Consider the following 15,168-nt stretch of genomic DNA (forward strand, 5'->3'; position numbering starts at 1 on the left):
TAAAGGGACATGGAAAGTTTCCCACATGTATTATACAATTTGATTATATAACTGAAGGGAATTATCTTTTAGAGTGGAGCTCATTTTAACTTAATGTCAGGTTCTTTAACATTTAACAGTAGATCATATTTACAAAGCATTTAAAACAGTTTTAAATAATATGAAGATCTTAGTAAAGCTGCTTCAAGAAAATTATGTTGTCATATTTCGCTTGTGAAAGAGGAAATGTCCCTTTCCAAGTAAAAGCGCTTTGTTTGCCTCACTGCGATGTAACCGCGCGTCTCATCTTATTGTGAAGAGCGGAAGTGGCCTGCTCATTCCCGCCAGCTTGCCGCAGCTCGGCCGGGTCACGCCGCACATCCCGCCGGATGTTTTGCGTCGCCACGATGTGACGCGAACATTTTCTCCTCCTCTGTTTGTCTTTCTCCTCTCGCCGAGCGGTTCCTCTGGAGGTGGAGGAGGCCCCGGCAGCGGCTCTGAACAGGTGAGTGGCCGCACATCGCGCCCCTCGGAGCGGACTCGTTCCTGTGGAGGAGCCGCAGGTTGGTGCCGGGGAGCAGCTGCAAGGGAGGTCGTGACGGGGCTGGCTCTGCGGTGGTCGTGCGCGCCCCTCTGCGCCTCCCCTCCCCTCTCATACAGTTAGTGTGTTTTCTTACATCACGATCGTGCGTGTGCACGTGTGGTTTCACTGATTTCCCCGTGCAGAGGTGCATGTAAAGGCGGTTTCTTTAAGGAGGCCCGAGCTAAACACAGGCTCCCTCTGCTCCCTGCTGGATCCACGAAGGGACTCAGTGTCCCCGTGTCCACTTTTGTCTGTCCCCACAGCTGTGGAGCAGATCAGAAGCAGCCCAGGCTCCTGGTGGCGGGGGTCCCAGCAGCTGTCTGCCCCCGTCACATGAGGTTTTTAATCCCATCCCCTCCTTTCACTTCGGTGGGTCTTTACTTACAAGTATGGGTTTTGTAAAAACTGCAGTTTTCTCAGGTTGATGTGAATCAAATGACCCCTTTGATTAATGTTTCGAGGTAGACAGACCCTCCTCTTTTCATTTTGGACCCTCAGCCTCTGCACCTGCAGTCTTCCTGGTTTGACTGACAAATGCATGTTTTGCACCATCACACTGAGTTCATCCTCCAGGGGTCAGAGAGAATGAGAGGTCAGAGGTCACGAGGTCTCCTTCTGTTGCCCACAGACCCCGGGTCAGTTACAGCGCGTGTAAATCATTCTCAGCATTTGTTTAAACCTCCCTGATGAATCTGATCCAGAAAAGTACAATATTTCATGCTCATTATCAAGCTTCTCAGTCCGAGTCGTGTTGTTTTTGAAATGTCCTCGAACAAGACATTTGAAGGAGTCACACGAGGATCTTCAGTTTGTATTTTCACATATATTCGTCGTGATCGTCCACTCTTGTTCGCTCACTAGCATCCTCTGTTTTTATAGCAAAACAACGTAACATTATGTCGCAATAACAAATAACAACGACCAACACATCAAGCTTAAAGTCGGCACCCTCTGCTCGACCACGAGGAAAACTATTTCAGACCATCTGAGGGTGATTACAGGTTGAATATGAACTTTTCCCTTGTTTGTAAAATGTCAATTAAAGTTTTACATATTTGATTGTAGTTATAATCATTCATAATTTGGTTACACTGTAAAATACGAAGGCTCAATTACAAGAGTTCACTAACGATGTCAGATTTTCAAATGTGTATATCAGCTGTTTTTTTGTTAGAGATTTATTTTCCGTGTGTACTCGCCCCCAGAAATCCGGGCTTTAATCAGAACACATGCCGAGCTTTATTTTCATTCTTGCTGGAATCCTCAACAAATCCTCGCTGCTCGTCTGGCAGAGCTGAACGCCGTCTCTCAGCTCTGTGGAACTCGGTGTTCTCTGCGTCCTCAGAGACAGAGGATCATCCTGCTGCTGCTGCATCACACACCTGTTTGCTGCGACAGACGGCCGCAGAGCGCTCCTCTGTCTGTGCGTGTTGTTCGATGGCCTGATCTGACTCACGACACATTCTTATTGATTCAGGCCGTTGTTTTCCTGCCGAACTAAAACACACTGCTCTACATCACGTGCTGACGTCTTCACTGACGAGATCAATTCTGCTGAATTTTTAGTCTTGTGCAGAGTTTGGAGGAGGTTATGTTTCCGCCTCTGTCCGCTGGATTTCCGCAGCAGGTTTTATACGTCATGTCCTTCACCGAGGCGCCTCCCCTCCAATGTTCTGCACTTTTTTCTGTTGTTGCGAAAGCGTCTGACCCGAACAATCTCCTGCTGCGTTCTGCACGTTTTCTGAAGGTCATATCGGGAAAGCAGCTTTTAAGACACATTTTTAAAAGTGTGCTTTCTCAGGACTTTAGGTCTGAATTAATCTATTAAAAACTTTTCAACCTTTTATTTTACTAAGTATTTTATCTTGGCTCTGATCCGAGTATTTTAAATAATTTCTGAAAATTATATTATATTATTCTTCTATTTCTGCCCTAATGTTATCAAATGTTTAACTCTATTCTTTGCCTTCACTTTTTCATTTTTAACTATTAAAGTGCATTGTAACTGTGTTTTAAAAGGTGCCGTATATATACATTTACAATTTATTATTATTGTATTCCAGTAGGAACAATCCTTTTTTTCTTTATTTTGGATCCATTCCCTTATTGTAGCCCATTCTCTGTCCTCTATGTTTTTTAGCATGTGTTAAATCTCAAACATGAACCAGCATCGCACTTGGTTCAACAGCTCAAACATTATTGTTTTGGACTTGATATTAATGTGGATTTATTTAGTTCAAATGATTTAAATCATCTATATTTGCACATCGCCCCATAAAGGACAGAAAGCCAAAGATTTGTGCTTCCGAGTCATCTGCCCGAAGTGTGCCAGAACAAAGAGGAGCAGGTGCCCTCCTCATCCTCATCTGGACATAAAACTTTTTGATGTCCCTCGTCCTTTTCTCTCTTTCAGCCCCGCCACACTCTCCTCTTTCCCCCCTGCACTCTCTTAAAGGCCACGCTGCTCTTTCAGGCGGCCCCGGCCCTTTCTCTCCACGTTAACCCCCTTCCACCACCCCCATCTGGGACAAAGAGAGGAGTCTGACTGTGGCGCTCTGCAGCCAGGTGTTCTCTATTGCTGCCCCGGGCCGTAATAGCACCAGCCCTCACACTGCAGCTGCCCTCCCCGGCCTCCCATTGTGTGGCTCCATTGTTCGGCCGTCGTTGATTCATAGGCCACACAGGGGAAGCCCTTTGAGACTGAGCAGCGTGTGTGTGTGTGTGTGTGTGTGTGTGTGTGTGTGTGTGTGTGTGTGTGTGTGTGTGTGTGTGTGTGTGTGTGTGTGTGTGTGTGTATGTGTGGTGCTCGTTAAGTACGCGTGCCTTGGGGAAACTGGGTGTTGCAAAGCATTCGCCCGCAGCCACTCCCCACCTCCTCCCCTCCACCGCCTCATTGTGAAGCCGCCGTGCTCTCATTGGCGGAGGAGCAGCCACTCTAAACGAGGAAATGGCAGACATTGTTGCTCCATCTGTTCTGCAGCTCATTGTGCAACTTTTCCTGCTCTGCTAGGAAAGAAAATTCAGCTCTGACCGACACTCGGACGCAGAGGAGGGAGGCTGGAGTTGCTCTGTGCTCCTCCTGCAGCTTCATCAGCCTTGGATGTAGATGCTGAGGAAATTTGCAACTTATTTCTCACTGATACCTGCACTGTTTTTCTTTTGTTTTAAGGATCTAAATATGAGTTAACATCCCTTGCTTGATTCTTTGTTGATCTTTTAAGGCTTGGTAAGTCCTACTTATTTGCTTCTTATCTCACTTTTACACTGAAATTCCTCTTTTTGGGGCATTTTAGTGATTGTTTTTGAAATTCCTTGTCTGTGCTGCAGCAGTGTTACTTCATGACAGGTTGCTGCTCCCAAACCAACAGGGTCCGCGGCATCATAAATCACTGATACACCTCAAATGACTCAAGTCCCCTTGAATTTAAAACTTCAAACAAGGAGGAAAAGAGGCACTTGGTGAGATATTGTGGATGGGAGCTGCAGAGTTTGGCCGAGTCGAGACCTGAACTGTCAGTTTAACCACAGCATGACGTGCAAAGCAGCGCTGCACCTGCCTGCAGCTGTAGTTGTTTGAATTTCTGCTAACGGTGTTATCTGTGGTGATAGGGGAGCTTGGTGGGGGTGGGGTTGTGTTGTTGCGGAGGGGGCGGGGGTAACAAAAAGCAAGCTTGTTTTTTTTTTTTTATCTGGGTCGCATCAGGGTGAAGGATGCAAGAGGTTGTTTGGCTCAGGAGTGTGTGCAGTTCTGTCTGTGCACATCTGACCGTGTGTGTGTGTGTGTGTGTGTGTGTGTGTGTGTGTGTGTGTGTGTGTGTGTGTGTGTGTGTGTGTGTCCCGCCGCGTCTTTCTTGTTGCTCCATTGGCCGTCTGGAGGCAGGGGTGCGGTGTGTTGTGTTTGTGTGTGTGCAGGGGGGAGACACCAGTTGCGAGTACAGCTCAGCAGACATCTGTTGCCCTGCTCCTGGCGGGGAAAGCCTATCTAGACACACACACATAGAAACACACACACACACCCCCCCCCTTTAGTTTTTTTACAGAAAGTTTTGCACAGTGTCCCGCAGTGATGTACCGCCAGACACCCCCCCCCCCCCCCCACCCCCCCCCCCCCCCCACACACACACACACACACACACACACACATTCAATCCCACCCCCCCACTCTCTTCAGTTTTACACACTAACACAAAGCTCCCACATACAAAGCTCTGTAAGGACTGTGTTACATATTCATTACTGCCTCCATCAAAGCCTGCAGTGGTGTGTGTGTCTGTGTGTGTGTCTGTGTGTGTGTCTGTGTGTGTGTCTGTGTGTGTGTGGGAGCTGCTCAGCTGATGTTTGAAAGATGCACCCACTCACCCCGCAGGTCTGGAGATGGTGCGAGGAGGTCACTTGCTCTGCTGTTGGTCCGTTGAGACTCTTTCTGCTGAATGCATCATTCACCGGAGCCGGGACCACACCAGACGATGTTTCTTTTCAATTCGAAGCATGAAAAGAGTCACATTTAACAGGATTATGATTAGATGTGGAAAGAATGTGACCAAATAAAATGAGATCGATGTGAAATTGGAAAAAAAAACTATCCTAAACCATATATAGCTCATTTACAATCGTATGCCACGAGTCAGGATGTGTTGTTTGAGAATATGTAGTCATTTTAGTTGTTAATATCCTTGAGACTATTCAATATGTCTTTTTTACCTTTTGTGGGATTGTATCTATAATTTTCGAACCCTTTATAAACAAAAGAAACATTTGAGCAGAATCCATCCATTATCTGTCAGGGTTAGGGTCACAGGAGGGCGAGAGGCCGGGTTCAAACAGGGAGCCTTCCTGCTCTGGACCACTATGCAAATACAAGTCGGGTTCAGAAGTATAAAATAATAGAAACTATGCTTAATTTATAAGAATAAAAAAAAAAAAAGATCTGCATTTTAAGATTTAGCCCTAAAAGAGATGCATCAGGGTCTGTCTGCACGAGGTTAAACCTGAAACTCTGAAGAATCCTTTAAACTTTACTGTTTGAAGTGAATCTTTCCCATCATGCTCTTGTTATCTATTGTATCATCGATCGGCCTCTGTCTGTGTGTCAGAAGCATAACTTAAAAAATACTGAGGTTATTACCATTACATTTTGTAGAGCGGTGGTTTATGGCGCAAAAGCGGATCAGGGATACTTTTTTTTCACTTTCTTTCACATGGTGAGATAAAGCTGTGAAGTTTTGCGATGATGATTTGTAGTTTTTGAAACAAGTTTAATATTATTAATTATTAATATTTGAATGAAAGGGCAGTTTGAATGAGGTGGTTTTAATAGAGTGGATGAAATGACTCTCTCTCCAGCAGTAATTTTTGTGTATGTGTGTGTTGTCATGTGTGCACGGGCACCATTAACGCCCACGGTGCACGCTCCCAGTCCAATTCCACCTCTATTGTCTTGGGTAGCGGGGTGGGATTCCAGTGAGGGACCCTCCCTTCAACCCACGACTCGCCGTCTGAACGCCGCAGCCTCTGTCTTGGCATTTGCAAGTGGAGAATGCTTTCGACAGCTGTAGCTTAGCAACAGCGGCCCGGCCGTGTTGCTAGGTAGCCCCTTTTTTGTAAAATGCACACTTGCAACAGCCCCCCCAACCCCCCTCCACCAGCTTTATGTCACTTCCCCTTCCATCGTGTGTTTGAAAATGTGAGTCTGAGTCGTTTTCAGAACCACAACCAGGAAAGGCCTGGTTGTTTGATGATGTACTAAAAGGATTTCAGCCCAGTAAAACATAACCTTGTGTGAGACACTGTTAGAACCTTAAATGGTATCTATAATAATATAATAGAGTCCAGTCAGAATACACCAGGCCTGTAATTTAGCTTCTCCAGATGAAGATGTTTGTCATGCTCCCAGATTAACTTTCCAAAGAGCTCCCTGTAATTTGCGTGCAGCTAAACCTTTGGCACCAATCACATTAGCCCATGTCTTCAGTTCCTGAATGCATCACGGCGATTGGCAATGTTTTAATGAGTAACTCCGCCACCCTGGTGGGAAGAAGCATATGGACCCTAATTACCAGGTGAGGGGGGAGGGACGGTCGCGCTCGTCACTAACGGCTTGCTGTCTTTTTTTTCTCTCAACAGTTCTCCCTCTGTTTTCGTTCAGATTAATGTGCTGTGGCGTGGCCCCCGTAACAACCCGCTGCAGCCAGACTCCCCCAAAAAAGCGGGGAATCCATTAATTATGGTGAGGGGCCCCTCCGACTCTTTGTGTCTGCCTCAGCCACTGCCCCAGACAGAGCCCGTGTGAAAAAGACGACTCGAGAGTTTTATGATGGCCCTGGGGGGAAAAAATTACAGAGGGAAATTAAAGTGAAGAGTAAGAGTCCCCTAAATTGACACAAGTTGTTGACTTTACATGATCATATGAGCGAAATGCAAATCATTTTTCAGGACTTGTTGCTTTTGTAACAGACTTCATACTTAATGTCTTCACCGCAATATTTGTCATCTCATATTATCAGATTTGCATTTGAGGACCAGTACCAATGATTAATGAAGAAAATGTCAAAGTGTAAAAATGCCTGCAGTAATATTAATAATAACTTTATTTATAGAGCATCTTTAACACAAAAGTGCTTGACTACAAGAAAACAAATGGTTAAAATACAGAAGGAAGTACCACCACTTACTGATTTTCAAATGGGTAAAATCTTTCTGTAGCAGATCTGTCTATTCTCAGTGACACCGTCTGCATGCTCTGACCTGCTCGAATCAACATTGTTTAGTGAAATGAAGTACATGCTTATGTGTATATAGAGCTGGGAAGTGAGATCCGATCACATGTCGTCACGGGAGATGTGAAAATACGTTACTTAAAGCTGTGTTCGGATCTCTCACGTTTCTCTTTCTTTTAGACACCGATGACTCAAGCTTTGTGAGAGGGCTTCTATCTTCCGGTGTGCTGGATGTCTGTGACAGATCCATGGGTCAGAAGGACCATGTGGAGGCAGGGGCAGGCCACATCCTCGACCTGGGGCCGGATTTGGAGTATCTCCACGTAGCTGGGGCCGACCGGCAGGCTGGCGGCACTGACGGAGCCCCTGCTATGGAGGAGCAGGGGGAGTGCTCCGGTAGCAGCAGCACCGCCAATTCCCCTCCGCCGGCCGCAGTGGAGGAAAATTCTGGGCCCGATGCCGATTGCGAGCCGGCATCATCTTCCAGCTCCACCCTTGCTGCCGGCCCCGACGCGGTTGGAGGAGAGGGAGCATCAACTCACGCTAAGAACACCCACCAGCCACTTTGTCGTACCCAGTGTGTGGACTTGGGCACCGAGGGGCCTCCTGAACCCCCATCTGAACTCTCATCTGGGCATGAACATGATACTCCTGTGCAATGTCCACCCAACTCCCCGTGCAAGAACCCCTCCGAGCCCCGGCCCAGTCCGTCCAAATCGGAGCCAGCGTCTGCGGCCGGCGGGAAGGAGTACCGGGCTAAGCTGGAGTTTGCCCTGAAGCTGGGTTATTCTGAGGAGACAGTGCGACTGGTGTTGTCCAAGCTGGGCCCTGACACCCTCATCAACGACATCCTGGGAGAGCTGGTCAAGCTGGGAACCAAGTCGGACAGCGAGCAGCCGGCCGGATCGTTGGCCTCCACTTCATCCTCTTCATCCTCCTCGTCATCGTGCGGTTGCTCTGATTTGCTGGACGGCCAGAGGTCGGACTCGCCCTGTCTCTCAGACCCTCTGTGCGACCAGGACAACCTGCGGCCGATTGTGGTGGACGGAAGCAATGTCGCCATGAGGCGAGTAGTCCCTAGTAACCAGTCTTCACTCTCTGACATGGTTAGAATTAGTATGAGACATTCAGTTGTGATAATTGGAGACTGTAGTAACTGAAGCAAGGGTGTCAGATCCATGTCTACTGATTAGCTGCTCATTTTATTATGTTGTAATGACTCTTAAATACTCTCTGAGTAAACACCATTTCTTTTTAATCTAATCATGTAGTAATGACCACTAAGTACTCATTTAATAATGATGCAATGACTAGTAGTTAAGACTATTTAGTGCAGGATTGTTGTGTTAGACTAAATCATTTTAAATGGACGATAAAATGTTTTTCAGTCCACTCACTGTAAAATGACACCATGTAAAACCTCAAACATTAATTTGATAATACCCTCTGCCCTTTTTTGCCTTTGTAGTCATGGCAACAAGGAAGTGTTTTCTTGTCAGGGCATCCAGCTGGCAGTGGATTGGTTCCTCGAGCGTGGCCATCATGACATCACAGTGTTTGTGCCCGCATGGAGAAAAGAGCAGTCCCGCCCCGATGCCCCTATAACAGGTCAGTGAGACACCTTGTGACACAAACACACACGCAGTCCGTGCAGATTGTTGTAAACCCCCCCCCCCCCCCCTCTCCACAGATCAGGAGATCTTGCGTCGCCTGGAGAAAGAAAAGATCCTGGTCTTCACTCCCTCACGGCGCGTCCAAGGACGGCGCGTGGTCTGCTATGACGACCGCTTCATTGTCAAGCTGGCATATGAGTCAGACGGCATCATCGTCTCCAATGACAACTATCGAGACCTGGCTAACGAGAGGCCCGAGTGGAAGAAGTTCATCGACGAGCGGCTGCTCATGTACTCCTTCGTCAACGACAAGTAGGAAGGGAGGGGTTAGTGAGGGACGGCTTTTGTCAACGTCATAGACCTTGGTGAAAAAACTGTGAATCCAGAGATGTAACTGAATGAAATTTGAACAATTATATAAGATTTCCCACAACAATAACAATTTGCACTTGGTTTTAGATAAAGAATTACATCTCATTTAATTCTGTATACACATATATACACTTTCCCGTTCCTTCAAACTATTTACTGAAGAAATTATAGCAAACTAAACACTGTGCTTCAACATACATTAGCCTTATCATCTTTATCATTAACCACTGACACACAAGGGGGCAAGTTATATAATCGGTATGTGCCTGAACACCGTGTTACACCGGTGCCACCGACTACCACGGCAACCCTAATGAAAAAAACCTTTTCTAATACCGTCTCTCAGATTCATGCCCCCAGACGACCCTCTGGGCCGTCATGGCCCCTCCTTAGACAACTTCCTGAGGAAAAGACCTGTCATGCCTGAGCAGAAGAAACAGCCTTGTCCATACGGTGAGAACATATACACATGTGCACACGCACACACACACAGAAACAGACACACACACAATGTACATATCTAAAAGCGCACCAGGAAATGAGTTAAAGGAAATTTAAATCCTACTGATGTTGCATGATGTTTGTGTGTAGACTGTGTTTTCAATGTGCTTGAACAATTTCCCAGGTGACATATGTTATACAATTTTTGCTGTAATGCTTGAAATGTACTGTGTATTTTGGGGGCTGTTAACTCGACATCCAGCTGTGCTAGACTTTCACTAATACAATTTAAAGTTTTCCACAGGCTTCACTATAGCAAGGAAAGACTCTCAAAGCTCTATCCAGACAAATTCAATGAGAAATGTAGTGGATGCTTGCAGATTCGTGCCCCAAGTTGTCTAACTTCTGGCAACTATTTTTTAAAACAATTTCAGATATATTAGGCATAAATCTAAGTCCAACCCCACATATCGCTATCTTCGGCAAGCCCCCAGACGACCTCCGCACCACAGCCACTCAAAATAATGTTATTGCCTTTGCTTCCCTTATTGCTCGTAAGAGAATTCTTTTACTGTGGAAGGCTCCTCAACCACCATCGATCAAAGTCTGGTAACATGATATTTTAGGTCTTCTGAAACTGGAGAAGATCAAATCCTCACTCAGAGGCTCATCTGACAGGCTTTATACTCATTGGAAACCACTACATAACTATCTAGATGGTCTGCCAGCTCTGGACGTTACTCCGTAGAAATACATTGTATGGCCATGTACCCGCTCCTCTGTGCCGTCAGAGGCAGATAGCTTGGATGATAGAGGAGTAAGCAGCCATTGATATTTGCTTTGTACATTTAATGGTAAGCACTAGCACTTTTTTGTTTGTTTTGTTGTGTGTATTATTTATTTATGTATTTATTTTTTGTATGTGTACATTTGTCATTTTATTTAATTTATTATTTTTTTATTATATTATTTCACATTTGTGTAACTATATCTACTTATTTGTACTATACTTTAATTATGTAAGAAGACCAGGGGGAGGGGGGTTGTCCATTCAAGTTCTTAAAATGTTTGAAAAGAAAATAAAATAAATAGTGTTCTTGTACACGGCACTGTCAGTGCACATGTCTCTGTTTTACATTTAATAAATAAAAGTTATAAAAAAAAAAAGTACTGTGTATTTCTAATGTAATAAACACTAATCAACACTCTCTGGCTCTGTTTTTCAGGGAAAAAGTGCACTTATGGCCACAAGTGTAAGTACTACCACCCAGAGCGAGGTGCACAGCCTCAGCGCGCCGTGGCTGACGAGCTGAGAGCCAGCGCCAAGACCTGCGTCACCACGAAGAACCAGGGAGACGCTGGGCTGGTGAAGAGCCACAGTGTGCCAGCTGGCAGCATTGAGGCAAAGAAAGGGGCCCCGAAGAGGCAGTCGGACCCCAGCATCCGAGCTCTGTCGTACAGTGACGCTGAGGAGAAGCTGCTGGCAAAAGGGAGGGTGGAGAGCCAAAAGAGCAGTTTGTGTGGTGGCGGCAGTTGCAGTTCCAGCAGCAGCAGCTGCAGTGGGAGTAGCACCATGGCCCCGGCCCCAGGGGGCCCTCCATCCAGCCTTAACCTCCCCCAGGATCACCAGTCCAGAGCAGTCACTCCTCACAGTCTCCTCCCAGTCTCCAGCCACGACCTCTACCCTCACTGTGAGTCCCCTGACCTGAGCTACTACTCAGTTATGCGTGCCTACTCTGGCCTGAGCCTGTCCTCCAGACGGAGCCCAGACTGTCGCTTCCCCAACGACACGGACCTGCGGCTGGGCTCGTTTGGCTCCGCGGGTTCCGAGTGCGGCAGCGAGAGCAGCACGAGTTGCGGCAGCAGCTGTGACTCGTACAGCGAGAGACCATGTCCTGGATGTCCCCCAGAGACCTTACTGGAAGACAACCTCCATTTCTCGAACCCCCACAGCCGCCTGTACCCCCATCACACTGCAACAAACCATGAACTCGGTGGTCTCCACCACGCGGATTACACAAATATCCAGCACAGCCACACGACTAACACCAGCATTCACAGTTACCACCTGAGCTTGACACGTGGGCAGAGTTGTGCTCACGATCAACCGCTGCCAGAGGCTCCGCCCAAGCGTCCTCTGTACTCCTTACCCCCTCATCTCCAGCACCAGCAGCTGGCCGCACGCTCCAGCTGCCCGGGCGACTACCACTCTCTGTCGCAGCCCAACCCTCACCCCCCTGGCTCTCCTCTTGGCCGCTGCCTGGCCCCCACGCGAGCAGAGAGTGTGTCGGACTCGCATCTGTACGAACACCTCTCGACGTCGCAGCATCACCACCGACCGAAGGCTCTGCCCAGCTGGGACACGTACTACAGACAGCCGTTACCACCGTCCAGATACGAGCCGTCAGCCTATCAGAGCCTGCCAGACACGCGGCAGTCGTCCTGGCACACCCCTCCCTGGGCGCAGGACGGGTACGCCCAGCAACACTCCTCTCACCCAGCTCTCCACCCGTCCCCGACGCATTACCTTAATCACCCTCCACCTCCCGCCCTCTCCCCTCATCCTCCTCATCCATCCAGCACCCCTCTTCCGCCCTACCCTCCGCACAGCGCTCACCTGACGGTGCCCTCCCACACTCCTCCCTCCTACATGCCACAGCACTCGGAGTCCCCGGCGCACAGCTGCTACGGGGACGTTAGGGAGAAAGTGTTCATCAATCTGTGCAACATCTTTCCCTCGGAGCTAGTCAGCCGGGTGATGGCCAGGAGCCCCCACGTCACAGACCCCCAGCAGCTGGCAGCCGCCATCCTGGCAGAGAAGGCCCAGACGGGCTACTGAAGAATAAGAAAATAAAAACGTGGTTCGCATCAGCGGACAAACATGAATTTGCCTTTGAAACTCTTGAAAGCATGTTGGAATGCTGGAAAACTTTTGTCTGCAAGGAGAGCATGATCTCGTCTTATGAAGTTGCTGAAGAGAATCCAAACCCGGCTCGAGTCACTGTGCAACGACTACTTAATCCACTCGTGTGGAAAAATGGAGTGGAAATCTGTGACTTTTACACCAAGTGCAACTTGAGAAGATTGTTCCACACGTGCTCGATTGTAATCTCTTTTTCTGTGATTTAATTCGTAGCTTCCCATGAAGGAATGCATCGACATTTTAAGGCACTTTTTTATTTTACAGCCCCAATCTTAAGGTGTTTGTTTCACATCCAAAGCAAACGACATGAAGGGTTATTTCATTTATGACCCATCGTGTGCACTGTACACTTATACTCAGAGCTGAGTCAAACAGTGTTTGGAAAATGTTTTTCTTGCATGTGTGTAGCACCAGTCAGATGGGATTTTCTATTTATAACTAAAACAAAAGCATCATAAATATTCAAACTTCCCTTCACATGTTTCCTTTTTTGTTGCAAAATCCCATCTGTTTCAAACGACTATTTGACATCTGTGTATCATATTAACCTCTTCCTGTGTGCTGTGCAGCTGTCGTGTGGGGTTTTTTTCATGTCGGTGAAGACGTTTGTCTTGTTTGGGACGGCGTCAGTATTTCGGTCAGAGCTGTAGAGATGGGTGACCCTGTCGTGTGTACCTTAGTTTTAGTAAGGGACATCTCTCTCTTTCTTTAACTCTCTCTCTCTCTGTCTCTCTCTCTCTCTCTCTCTCTCTGGCCCTTTATTCTGGGTCCGCTCTGGTTTCTGCAACAGACAGGGATCAACCTCGACACCGGTGAACGGAACTTGCACGTACTGTAAATATATTTAACCAAACCCCCCCCCCCCCCGGCAGTGATTTCGTCGAACAGCGTCTACCGCTGTCTGTAGCAGATCCCAGCTGAATCCGCGCTAGACAGAGAAAAACCTTGTTTGATACAAATTGTATCATGAACTAAGTCGCTGATGTTCTATACAGTACATGGACTTGTTGACGTGTATTTATCAAACACTCTCTGTGTATTACGTGATGATGATGAAGTGCATTGCCAACATCTTTTAATCTGAGCTTTGAGACATTTACTTCGAATATGTTATGAAGCAGGAGGAGTTGTGTGCCTACTATGTTTAGGTGTTTCAACTTCTCTCTGTGCTTTTGGGTTTGAAGCTGGCTTTTATTTTACAGGAGCTCCAGTTTAACTACCAGCGAGGACTGTTGTTTTGTTTCACTGGCTGACGGGACAAAACGGCTCATTTGAGAATCAAAGTGAATAAGTTAAAGTTTGTTTAAGCCTTGATGTGGATAAGTCACATTCTAAAACTGATTTATTATCAGGGGCAAATTATTTCTAGAAATCGTTAATTTAGGGGAAAGACCCCAACAGTGTGTAATGAGTTCAGTTTTCCATTTGAGTCAATCTCCGATGGCGGCTATTTTGAGTGTCTGCAACACTCATTGGAATTATAAATTAATCCGTAATTAATTGAGTTGAACCCAAAATCTCCGCCAAGGAACTTACCTCGACGCTGAGCTCGTCGTGCGGTTTATCACAAGCCAGCTACGTAAAGCCCACTGGTTTCTTTCCTGTCCGACGTGTCACATTGTACAACTGTCGACTGAGTGTACAACAACACGTGCTGTTGATATGAGGGAACCTTTGTGTGTATCGAAGCGCCTCCTCTCTGGCCTCCTGACACCGTGTGTCAGCGTGGCACCTGAGCGTGGGCCCAAAGTAATGCCTCTTCATGGCATTGTGCTTATGACACATCCAATACTCTGAACTATGTTCAGCTAACTGTTATGCATGTTTTGATTTGTTTTGATTTCTGCGTGTATTTAATTTGTGTACAAAGCTGTGTGTTTTGCATTTATGACCCATCTGTGGTACTTGATGCTCGCTGTTGAGAAGCTTCTGGGTTCAATTGTACACAAGCGTGGTTGTTAATGTTTTCTTTGTTAATGTGTCATTTCGTAAAGTGTTAGTGTTTGGTGAAGCACCCATCTTTATAAATATTTAAGTCAGGGCAGAAAGCTATCTTGTTTTCTGTAGGATCAGGAAGCTTGGTCCAACATTGTTTTTTTTTGAAGTGCACTCTTCCATAGATGGTGATCGTAAATTATAAATTGACCTGTTTGCTCTAGATGTTTCAAATCTATACAGAATCAAAGTCCTTTATTTCAAACTCGATCTACATTTTGCCAGTAGAAATACAGCATAACTGTTTGTAAGATTCTCAACTGTACTTGTGATTGTTCATTAAAGTGAGTACCGCTATACAAAGCCTTTTGTTTGAATGACCCTCCACACATGAGAATAGAGTAAGAATCACAATTCGCATCTACGGAATTACAGCTACTCGACCAAACACATGTTTAGTTTTACAAACTTACAACCCCATTCAAATTTTTCTAAATTTCTCTCTATTTTTTTTATATTCCTCATTTTGAAGTGTTGCATGTTACTTATAACATGCTGGTTTATTGTTTCTTCTGTTTCCATCAACAGAGCAGATCATTGAGACAC

The 15,168-nt window shown here is 46.5% G+C and overlaps 1 protein-coding gene across 6 annotated transcripts; it reads left to right on the plus strand.

The window, feature by feature from the left end:
* The first annotated feature begins 342 nt into the window (after positions 1–342).
* Positions 343–14,919, plus strand: LOC109645319 (probable ribonuclease ZC3H12C). Of its 6 annotated transcripts, none has more exons than XM_069520703.1 (7): positions 346–484; positions 6,686–6,788; positions 7,459–8,344; positions 8,747–8,886; positions 8,969–9,203; positions 9,610–9,716; positions 10,931–14,919. In XM_069520703.1, exons 3-7 carry the CDS (start codon positions 7,527–7,529, stop codon positions 12,541–12,543), a joined length of 2,913 nt encoding a protein of 970 aa, XP_069376804.1. In that variant the 5' UTR covers positions 346–484; positions 6,686–6,788; positions 7,459–7,526; the 3' UTR covers positions 12,544–14,919. The 6 variants fall into 6 exon arrangements, with proteins under 6 accessions (XP_069376802.1, XP_069376804.1, XP_069376806.1 ...); XM_020110894.2 differs by lacking the exon at positions 346–484 and adding an exon at positions 3,519–3,788; XM_069520704.1 differs by lacking the exon at positions 346–484 and adding an exon at positions 6,604–6,621 and having other exon boundaries at positions 6,708–6,788.
* The last annotated feature ends 249 nt before the right edge of the window (positions 14,920–15,168 follow it).

The sequence above is a fragment of the Paralichthys olivaceus genome, chromosome 24 (genome assembly GCF_024713975.1).
Source record: "Paralichthys olivaceus isolate ysfri-2021 chromosome 24, ASM2471397v2, whole genome shotgun sequence".
NCBI lineage: Eukaryota > Metazoa > Chordata > Actinopteri > Pleuronectiformes > Paralichthyidae > Paralichthys > Paralichthys olivaceus.

Excerpts from the sequence above, each read along its gene's own strand:
- LOC109645319 (XM_069520701.1), top strand. The coding sequence starts at position 7,527 with ATGGGTCAGAAGGACCATGTGGAGGCAGGGGCAGGCCACATCCTCGAC. Across the intron at positions 9,204-9,609 it reads TACTCCTTCGTCAACGACAA|ATTCATGCCCCCAGACGACC; the intron begins GTAGGAAGGGAG and ends ACCGTCTCTCAG. Across the intron at positions 9,717-10,930 it reads GAAACAGCCTTGTCCATACG|GGAAAAAGTGCACTTATGGC; the intron begins GTGAGAACATAT and ends TCTGTTTTTCAG.